General features: G+C 59.6%; 2 protein-coding genes across 5 annotated transcripts in view; both read left to right on the top strand.

The window, feature by feature from the left end:
* ABB37_06784 (hypothetical protein) overlaps positions 1-2,378 on the top strand; it is a gene marked incomplete at its 3' end in the record, with an annotated part of 3,126 nt that extends 748 nt beyond the window's left edge. For all 4 annotated transcript variants that reach the window (XM_015805184.1, XM_015805183.1, XM_015805182.1 and 1 more), the window contains exon 1: positions 1-2,378. This exon is cut by the window's left edge. In XM_015805184.1, coding sequence (XP_015656477.1) covers positions 579-2,378 — 1,800 coding nt within the window. In that variant the 5' untranslated portion in view covers positions 1-578.
* A 2,440-nt stretch (positions 2,379-4,818) lies between these two features.
* Positions 4,819-10,642, top strand: ABB37_06783 (putative DNA-directed rna polymerase I largest subunit; the record flags this gene model as incomplete). Its single annotated transcript, XM_015805180.1, has 1 exon — positions 4,819-10,642. Exon 1 carries the CDS (start codon positions 5,168-5,170, stop codon positions 10,640-10,642), a length of 5,475 nt encoding a protein of 1,824 aa, XP_015656473.1. The 5' UTR covers positions 4,819-5,167.
* Positions 10,643-10,962: the final 320 nt, after the last annotated feature.

Here is a 10,962-nt window from a genome sequence, read left to right as displayed (position 1 = left end):
TTTACTGTCTCTACTACTACAAACAATACCACTACTACTACTATTATTATCATCATTATTATTTAAAGCATCTCAATTTCTCTATCCAAATTCACTCGTCTGCACATGCGGAGTAAACACGCGTAGAGCGACTGCGTTGACTCCAGCCCTCCCTCCCTCCTCCCCCTTTTTTTTAGTAGAACAGTTCGAAGCAGCTGTGTTTTCCGTGTCTGGCTTCTGTACGATCGCAGCTGATTTGGCGTTGTGTGTGTCTGTGTGTTTCCTCGAGGTGCGCACTCGCTGCTATGCCTCTTCGCGCGTTTCACGGTACGTAGAAAACAAAGCAAAAACAAAAGAGCATCAGCGTTTGTCCTTTTCGGTGTGTCCGCTGTGCGAAGTCGCGAACGAGAATTTAAAAGAAAGAAGAGGAAAGAAGCGTCGTCGCTTTCCTTCTCTCTCTTTCACCTGCACTCGATAGCCTGACCAAGATCTTCAACAAGGAGAACAGCCATACGCATCTTCCTTTCTTTAAAAGACTTCTTTGAGCTCCCGTTCCACATCAGCATCGGCTCAGGTATACCATTCTCAGCATCATCGTCATGGCGGTCCTGAAGATTTTATTATACTTAGTCGTCGCGGCTGGCGCCGGCCTCGCCTACCGTGTCGGCTACCTCCTCGGCCTCGTCGTGTACGCCGCGGTTGTGTGTGGGCTGTGCAACTGGTGGATGACGGTCTTCCTCCGCGCCGGCCCGCATTCCTCCCGCCAGGTGCCACCGCAGCCCATCGCCTACTGCCAGCAGCTCTCCGCGCAGGAACTCAGCAAGGCCTACCGCGAGGGTCGCCTCAGCTGCGTCGAGGTGGTGCGCACCTACATTGAGCACATCAAGCGAGTGAACCCCTACATCAACGTCCTCGTCTTCGACTGCTTCGAGGAGGCGCTGGCGACGGCCGCGGAGGCAGACCGGGTGTGGGCGGAGTGGCGTGTGCACAAGGACCCCGCCCGCATGCCCAGCTGGCTGCTCGGCGTACCGTGCACGATTAAAGAGTGCATGGAGTGCCGCGGCTGCCCCAATTCATCGGGGCACCCCACACGCCGCAGCGTCATCTCCGACGTCGACAGCCCGGTCGTGCACAACTTCCGTGCCGCCGGCGCCGTCATCCTCGGCGTCACCAACACGAGCGAGCTGTGCATGTGGTTCGAAAGCTCCAACTACATCTACGGCATCACGTGCAACCCCTACGACCCGCGATGTCTCGTTGGCGGCAGCAGCGGTGGTGAGGGGGCGGCGGCGGGGGCGGCCTTTTCCACCTTTAGCCTCGGCAGCGACATCGGCGGGTCCATTCGCATGCCGGCCTTCTTCAACGGCGTCTACGGCCACAAGGCGAGCCCGCACTATATCTCGAACAACGGCCAGCACCCGGGGGCCAAGACCTCGGCGAACCACTACATGGCCACCGGCCCCATCTGCCGCTTCCCCGAGGACCTCATCCCCCTCTCGAAAATTGCCGCCCGCGGCGGGTTTCGCTTGGACCCCGTCACCTACCCCCCGTGCTCCCCACTGGAGAAGGTGCTCGACCTGCGTCGGCATCCCCTGCGCGTGTACGCGCTGGAGGACTACGGCTTGCCTTTCATTCGTGTGTCGGAGAGCCAGATAGACGCCGTCCACGCCGCAGCGGAGGCACTGCGGAGTCGCTACGGGGCTGAGGTCACCTACATCAACGTCCGCACCCCTGCCCGCTCCACCGGCGGCACGGTGCCGAAGGAGTTCCGGCCGTTTGCGAATATTCTCTCCATGTGGGCGTCCGTCCTGACCAAGGACCCGACCGAAGCAAAGTTTAGCGCGCTTATGGCCGAGGGACACGAGGGCGGCATTAATTGGATAGCCGAGGCCGTTCGCTGGGTCTTTGGCCGCTCCGAGCACACCCTGCCCGCCATCGCCCTCTGCGTGCTGGAGACGATGGAGATCATCTTCCCCAAGTGGCTCACCATCAGCCGCGATGAGAACCTCCTGCCCTTCAAGAACGGCCTGGAGACGCTCCTCCACAAGGATGGCGTCATCATCTGTCCGACCTTTCCGTCGCCCGCCCCGCGCCATCACTTCCCGCTGTGGAACCCGTTCCAGTTTCAATATACCGCCGCCTTCAACGTGCTGCAGATGCCGGCGACGGCCTGCCCGGTTTGGCCCGGTGCCATCATGGCCAACCGTCGCAAGGGGATGTCCCCATACGAGGTGCGCTCCGAGCACCTGCCGGCGGACTTTCACTTGCCGAAGGGAGTGCAGGTGGTGTCGGCCACCTTCCAAGATGAGCTGTGCGTGAGCGTGGCCATCGCTCTGAAGGAGTCGCTGGGTGGCTACCGCTACCCTTCGTGGTCCGTGCTGGAGGGCTCCGACTTCTAGACACATAGATCCCAGCCTTTTTTTTTTCCGCTGTGGTTGTTATTGATGCCTTGTTTGTTTTAAACGGTTTCTGCCTGCTCTCGCCGCACTATTTTCGTCTTTCTCGCTGTCACACGAGTAGAGCGAAAACACACAGATATATATATATATATATATATATCACGGATAAGAGGCGCGAGAAGAAAAAGGAGTTAGGGGCTGCTGCTGATGATGCACGCACTTCTAGCGCTATCGGCGGTGACGCGTAGTGAGCAGACCCGTCCGTTCTCCGTCGTTTCTCTTTCCCTCTCTGCCGCTCCGTCGCTCCTCTTCTCCTCTTTCCTTTCCTATGTTGGTTTCACTCACCGCCTCGCACATCCTCCCCGGTTGCTGTGGTGGCTGTGGTCCTTTGCCTTCGGCTCGCCCCTGATCATCTCTCCGTTTCGCAGTGCTCAGGTCAACATGACACCTTTATTATTATTATTATTGTTATTCTTGGGCTCTTGTTCTATTTTTGAGGAGTTCCTGCAGGTGCGCTCTGGACAAGCACGTTTCTTTTCTTCTTTTCCACGTCGGTGGCACTGCCCGTCGCGGCCGTGGCCACACTGGGCAGGGAAATGAAAAAAAGGTATTGCATCAACGAGCACCCCACAGCAGGTCCGCGCGACATTTTCTTTGTTTTTCTAGTATTATGGTTGTCGAATTCTTTGCTCGCACGTTCGTCTGCGAGTCGGTCCACCTCTATGCGTGTGCATGTGGGGAAAAGAAAGAGAGGAGGAGGAAGGACAGGTAGTGGCTTGCTCACGTGCTGCGTCGCGAGTGAAGAGTTGCGCACGCGGGCGCACAGTTGCGGGATACACGAGTAATAATCGACGGCCTTCTTTGTGCTGAAACGGGAGCGACTTTTGTTTTTTGGGAAGAGCACAGTTATAATGAGGCGGAACGCAGCACTCTTTCTTTTTATTATTATTATTCGAACGCGTGTGTTTTCTTTGTTCTTTTTCCTCTTTCTTCATCGTGGGGCGGAGGATGCCTTTGCCCACTGCAGTGCCTTTTCCCGTCCAGCTGCGCTACGCGGGTGCGGCGGGTTTTGCCCAACCATCGACAAATACACGCGCACACACCCGAAGAGGAGGAGGGGGTTGGGGGTTGGGCAGCAGAAAAGGAGGGGGCTGCCTCGGCGTGACTACATGGCGCTCATGTGTAGTCATCTGTTGCTTCTTCACTTTTGTGTAGTTGTCTTTTCTTTATTTTTCTTCTCCTTCTGCGACTTACACCTTACGCTTCTTTGTGGCTGGTTTTTTCTTTTTTTTTCTTCTGGTCGTGATGCTTAGTAGTAGTAGTAGCACTGCGTGCTGCCCAGACGTAATGCTCTTCGTGGGTTGTTGTGGAGGTTGGCGCCGTGGGTTGGGGAGGCAGTTGCACGGTGCATTTCGGTGTTACCGCTGCTGGCTTTCGTGCAGGCGTGCCTCAATTTCACATTTTCAGCTTTGTAGTTGCGGGAGGCGTGTTCTTCCTTCGTCCTGTGTGTGTGTGTGTGTGTGTGTGTGTGTGGATTATACGGACTTGTGTTTCTTGTAAGCTACTTAACACCTCTAATTGTTCTGTTCGCGTGCACGTCGGTGCAGTTATTTGCCAGTACCTTTTATTATTATTTGTTTTACTATATGTTCTTGCCGTTCATGGAAGGTATCGGCCCACACACACGAGTTCGATGTAACGGCACAAATTGCCAAACACAGTCATGAAAACGAAAACAGGAACCCAACAACAACAAAGAATCGATGAGAGCCACCATCAGCAGAAAAGGAAAAGGAGAGAAGGGTATCTGCTCTTCATTCGTTAGCACCACAGGCACACACACACACACACACACGCTCTCTCCTCTCTCCTTGCTGCGAAAGGGAGCTCTTCGCTCGATGCGCATCGCCTTGTCATTTCCCTGTGAGTGAGTGAGTGCTCACCCGCATCGCAACCGCCCTCGATTAGCGCCTATTTGAATGTTAGACAAGCCGCGATACATCTTCAATGAACGCGTTCGTGTGCCAACGTGCATATATATATCTTCTTTGGTAGCCAAAGAACACGACAGAGGTGTGCCGCGGTGCGGGAGGGAGCAGCGACGTGTCTCTGTGTCGTACAGGCCGCCTCGGCGTCTCCGCTCACGCACACCAAAGGGAAGAAACAATAATAAAAAGGCAACGGAGAGAAGAGAAGGTGGCCCTCCCGTATTCTTCGCGTTGCTCAGAGAAGGGAAAGAACGCTTTACTATTCGCACCTACCTCCCTCCTTCCCCTCCCCTCTCCGTCTTCCTTGTTGCCTTGGTAAACGTGTTTGTGTGCCACCTGCCCCTCTCGCTGTCGATGGCTGCCTTTTTTCTGCACCGGAACACTCCGTCTACTGTGCCTTATATATATATATATATATATATATTACTGCTTGTGTTCTGTCTCACCTGGCAGTCCCGGCGGAGGAGGTGAACTCTATTTTCCAATACAAAAAGAAATCACCTACAACGCAGCGTCTGAGAGGTGCGGCTGCCCTCCCACCTCAGCCTGTCTTTGACTGACTCCGTTAAGTAAAGCTCCGACGCTTCATTGTAACTCGACTAACTTAAGAAGAACGGAGAAAAAAGAGCAGCGAAAGATTTCCTCCGTTTTCGTTTCCCGTCCTTTTTGTACTCGTGGCGCATAACGGAGGGGACGATATCTGCTGTTTTGTCTCCCCTCCTCCTCCTCTTTACCCAAGAGAGCAAAGAATACTAATCACCAGCCTTGCGCACGCCACACAAACACACACGTACTCACACCATGTCTCTTACGACGGCCTTTCCTTTCCACGCCTACGTCGGCGACCTGCGCACCCGCGCGGTGCACGAGCAGAAGAGCGATGTCTCCCTGTCTCTTATGACCTCAGAAGACATTGCGCGACTCGCCTTTGTCGAGGTGCGGGTGCGATGCGGACAGGAGGACCATCTTTCGCCGTGGAATCCCACCGTGCGCCGCGACGGCACCTACCCAACGTTCTACGACACCCGCATGGGCAACTTCAACGTCCGCACCTTTCCCCCGCAGGCCTGCTCGAGCTGCTGCAACACCCTTAACGGCAAGTTTGGCAACGAGCGCTGTCAGGGCCACTACGGGTACATCAGCATGCCCCGCCGCTACCCCAACGACCCGTCACGCGGGCAGGAGCACCTGAGCGTCATCAACCCGCACCTCGCCCAGGAGGTGGAGCAGCTGCTGCAGGCGGAGTGCTTTTTCTGCCACCGCCTGCGTGTGCCGGAGTTCGACGTGGTGCGCTATCAGCAGGCGCTGCGGCTCGTGGACGCCGGACTGATCGGCGATGCCCTGCGCTTTCTGGACATGGTGGCGAACGCGCACGGGCAGGAGATGCGCCTGCGCCGCCGCCGTGATGTGAACGAGACGGTGATCAACGATGTCCCGCTGATGCTGGAGCACGTGGAGAAGCTGCTGCGACGCCGCGGCGTGTGTGATGGCGCTGCTGCTGCGGGTTCCGAAAACGGCGGCGGTGACGCGCGTGTCGGGGCGGGAGAGGTGGAGGAGAGACCGGGGACGGACGAGCACGTACACAAGTCCACGCTCGACGTGCGCAACGAAATCTGCAAGCTGGCGCTCCGAAAGTTCCGCGAGTACAGCAACGTGTGCACCCACTGCCAAAACATCTCCCCCCGCATCACCACCAAAAACGGTCACCTCTTCTTCTTCTTCAACAAGAAGAACGCGGACTTCAACGTGGCGAATGGCGGGCTGACGCTGGCGCAGCTGCGGGAGTGGGAGGAGATCAACCGCCGTCAGGGCCGCAGCCACAGCTACTTCCGCACTTCGTGGGTGCGGGAACACATCAAGCAGCTCTGCCAGCACGAGCCCGCCATCCTCGCCGCCCTCTTCCCGCACCTGGGCGAGGCGACCGTGAACATGCCCTACGCCTGCCCACTGCCGCCAACATACTTCTACAAGGTCTTCTTCTTGGACAAGCTGCTGGTGCCCCCGCTGCAGCTGCGGCTCTCCTCGGGGGTGCAGATCTCTGACTCGGGCACCATCGTCCCCGACGCCCGCACGCGTGCCTTGTCCGACGTGCTGGGCTTCGTTGAGCAAATCGAGGCGTACTACGTCCTCTACAACAACTCAACCCCCGAGCGCAACCTCGTCAGCGCGGCGCAGGACATCGCCCAGGAGCACAACCTGCGCAACTTGCAAGCAAAGGTGACGGAGGTGTTCACGGACGTACTGGAGAGCTTCGCGAAGAAGGAGGGGCTGTTCCGCATGCACATGATGGGCAAGCGCGTGAACCAGGCATGCCGCAGCGTCATTTCACCGGACTACATGCTGGAGCCGAACGAGGTGCTCCTGCCGCGGCCGTTTGCGCGTGCCCTGACGTTTCCAGAGCTGGTGAGCAGCTACTCGCCTGCCCGCACGCTGTTCTTGAAGCGGTGTGTGATGAACGGCCCGGATGTGTACCCGGGGGCGACGCACCTCGAAATCGGCCTGCCCAGTGGAGAAACCCGCTTCGTCGACCTGCACGTGCCGGAGCCCGTGCGGCGGCAGCACGCGATGAAGTACTTCGCGATGGCCCAGACGGGCTCGCTCACGGTGCACCGCCACATCCTCGACGGCGACCGCCTCATCTTCAACCGCCAACCCACCCTGCATAAAGTGTCGATGATGGCCTACCGGGCGAAGGTGCTGTCCGGCCTCAAGACGCTGCGCTTCCACTACGTCAATGGCAGCTCCTACAACGCAGACTTCGATGGAGATGAGATGAACATCCACGTCGTGCAGAGCCTCGAGGCGAGGGCGGAGTTGGAGTGCTTGATGGACGCGAACCTCAACTACCTCGTCCCCACCTCTGGCAAGCCGATCCGTGGCTTCATTCAGGATCACATTGTGGCGGGGGTGCTGCTCACGCTGCGCGATAAGTTCTTACCCCACCACACCTTCGTCCAATTTGTCTACAACGGTATCGCGCCGTACATGCAGAAGCACGGTAACCCGCTAAGCGCGCACGCGACGCTGACGGAGCTGATCCCCATGCCGACGATCCTGAAGCCGCGCCCGCTGTGGACGGGCAAGCAGCTCATCTCCGTCATTGTGCATTACGTCACGGGCGTGGTGGAGAGCCGCGCTGGTCGGCCGAAGAGCCACGGTGTGAGCATGCACGGCACCTCACTGGTGCAGCCCAGCACCTTCACCACCACCGACCCGCACACCGGCAAGCTGGTGACGGCGTCGCGCACATGCATGGAGGACGGCCACGTCCACTTCTTCGAGAGCGAGCTCATCACGGGGGTGCTGTGCAAGAACCAGCTCGGCGCCGCCAACCTCTCCGTCGTGCACGTCATTCACGAAATCTACGGGCCGCACATGGTGGGCGAGCTCTTTGGCGCGCTGGGCCGCGTGCTGACGATCAGCCTGCAGCGCGAGGGTTTCTCGATCGGCATGGACGACATGCTGCTCGTGCAGGAGGAGCGTCGGCGTGCGCTGCTGCGCGAGCTCGATAACGCGCCGCTCACGCTGCCTGACGACGAGGGGGCGGTGATGCCGGTTATCATGGGCATGGCAACGAACCTGCAGAAGGAGTTTGTGCCTGGCCGGATGCTGCGCCGCTTCCCGCAGAACCAGCTGCTGCTCATGACGATGTCCGGTGCGAAGGGCAGCAACACGAACACCATTCAAATGTCGCTCGGGCTGGGCCAGCAGCTCTTCGACGGGCGGCGTGTGCGTCGCATGAACTCCGGCAAGACGCTGCCGTCCTTCTTTGCGGACGAGAAGCGGGCCCGCTCGCTTGGCTACGCCATTGGCCGCTTCGCCTCTGGCATTCGCCCGGCGGAGTACACGATCCACGCCATGGCCGGCCGTGACGGCCTGATCGACACGGCCGTGAAGACGTCGCGGTCGGGACATCTGCAGCGGTGCCTCATCAAAGGGCTGGAAAGCCTCGTCGTGCAGTGGGACCGCTCCGTCCGCGACGCAAACGGCAGCGTCGTGCAGTTCCTCTACGGCGGCGACGGCCTCGACCCGATGCGCACCTCCTCCCTGCAGGCCTGGGAGGTCGTGAAGGACAACTGCGTAGACTTGGGCCGCAAGATGAACGTGAACACCGGCGTGGCCACCGCGGATGAGGCGGATGAGGAGGCCGGCCGCAACAGCCAGGGCAAGCGCGAACGGGCGGATGATGTGGCGGCGGCGATGCGGGCGGCGCAGCGGGCGCTGCTGGAGGCGGAGGCGCAGCGTGACCCACTGCCCGGGCCCTACAAGGCTAGCCTCGACACCTACCTCGAGACCAAGGCGCAGTACCCGCTCTTCAAGAAGGTGGCGCAGGTCGCCCGCTGGACCAAGAACGGTGTGCTGGAAGAGAAGCTGAAGGAGAAGCGGACGGAGAGCATTCAGTACTACCGCGACGTGATGACGGAGCTGACAACGCGGCGGCGGGTGCGGGCCTACTGCGACCCGGGTGAACCAGTCGGCCTGCTGGCGGCGCAGGCTGCGGGGGAGCCGTCAACGCAGATGACGCTCAACACCTTCCACAGCGCGGGCTCGACGGTGACCCACGTGACGGAGGGCATCCCGCGGCTGCGTGAGCTGCTCATCTACGCGTCGGTGCAGCAGGTGGCGGTGGTGGTGCCGGTGGAGAAGGCCACAGAGGCGGATGAGGTAGCCATCGCGCGTGTACTGCAAGCAGGTGTGGCGACGCGGCTGACGGACTGCATGGCGCGTGTGCCTGCTGCGAAGACCACCGCAGGAATGGGAGGAGGAGGAGACGTCACCTCTGCCGCTTCCACGACGACCGCTCCCGGTTATCACTACCACGTCACCCGCAGCGCAGAGGGCACGCAAATTACGGTGGCTCTGCTCTTCTCCAAGGCAGTGCTGCAGCACAAGCAGCAGGCGATGTGCATGGCGCCCACGGAGCACCTGCAGTCCTTCATGCAGACGCTGAAGAACTTTGCCCGGCAGGTCGTGACGGCGCTGCGCGGGCGGTCCAAGGAGGAGCAGGAGGGCGGCGCGGCGGGTCTCATGCGCGGTGCGACGCAGGACCCGATGCATCAGATGGAAGAAGACGGCGCGGCCGCGGCCGGCGCAAGCGACGACGACGACGACGACGGCGACCGCTCCACTCAGCTGAACACGCCAGCCCTCGGGGCAGCGGCGGCACCGTCAGCCACGGCCAGCGAAGTCGGGCGGGACGACACGTTGATGCGCATGGGCGACGATGACTCGGACGGGGAGTCGGGGTCGGAGGACGAGGAAGGAGAGGATGGCGAGGCGGAAAGCGACGGCAGCGACGGCAGCGGCGAGGAAGGGGCAGCGCAGAGGAGGAAGCCGCACAGGAAATCGCGGGCGCGGCGTCACGCCGCCAAAGCGGAGGAGGACGAAGACGACGACGACGAGGAAATGATAGCGCTGGCCTTTGCGAAGCGTCAGGGCAACAACGCCTCGACAGCGGCAGCAGCGGAGGCGGGGAACGGCGCGAACGGCACCGTGAATAAGGCGGCCTACGACGCGTTCCCGGCGATTCGTGCCCTGTATGGCAACAAGAAGTACCAGGTGGAAATCGCACCCCTGCTGCGCGAGGCCGCCGCCCGTGACGGCGTCGTCGACCTGCCCGATGACCTCTTCATCGTGAATGTGGCCATCCACACCTCCGACCACGTCGTGGCGGTCATTCCCGATGTGCTGGAGAGCGCGCTGGCGCAGCAAACCTTCCCGTCGTGGCTCTCGCAGTTCGACACCGTCACCTACACTCGCAAGGCCGAGGACCCATCGAGTGGCGAGATGGTCTTCCAGGGCCGTGCGGCAACCATTCGCAACGTGACGGCCTTCCTCGCCCTCTTCACCGTCCGCGCCCGCGCCATTAAGGTGCGTAAGGCCCGCTCGACCGATATCCGAGACATGTGCACGTCGTTCGGCGTGGAGAGCGGCTACAGGGCTCTCTTCGACGAGTTGGAGAAGCTGTTCAAGCGGTACGCGGTCGACTACCACCACCTCACTCTCATCGCCGACGCCGCGACGCACCGCGGGGTGTGGGAGAATTTCAACTTCACGGGTGTGATCGCACACAGTGCGAGTCCGCTCTTTCAGATGACCTTTGCATCGTCGAAGCGCTTCCTGCACACGGCCCTGACGCGTGGCGTGGGGGACGAGCTGAGCTCAATCAGCTCCGCCATCATGGTCGGTGCGCGTCCGCGCGTGGGCACGGCGTGCGTGAAAGTGGGTCAGGATCCGCAGATGCTGCGTGACGTGATTGAGAAGAACCTGGCGTAGATCAGCAAACAAAAAAAAAATTGGTGACGTCGAGGTCGCATGCATCTCTTCTTCGTATTGTCCTTGCCGTGTTGAGGCGCTGCGTCACACCTGCGCTTCTTCCTGTGTGTGCGTGTACTTCTCGCGTGCTGTCGTTCACTCGGCTTCACCTCCCGCCTGCTTTTTGTTTGGTGTGTTGTGGTGCCGATGTCTATCTATCTCTCTATAAGAATTATCTATTCGTTTAAAAATAAGCAACTCTTTGTCTTCGTCTGATGTTACGTGGGCGTTGAAATCGTTCTTTTCCACCTTGTTTTTCTTCCTTGTTAAGCGCGTTTAAT

This window comes from Leptomonas pyrrhocoris (assembly GCF_001293395.1).
Source record: "Leptomonas pyrrhocoris isolate H10 chromosome Unknown, whole genome shotgun sequence".
Taxonomy (NCBI): Eukaryota; Euglenozoa; class Kinetoplastea; order Trypanosomatida; family Trypanosomatidae; genus Leptomonas; species Leptomonas pyrrhocoris.
Note: the sequence above shows the minus strand (reverse complement) of the source record. Positions and strands in the feature narration are given on the sequence as shown.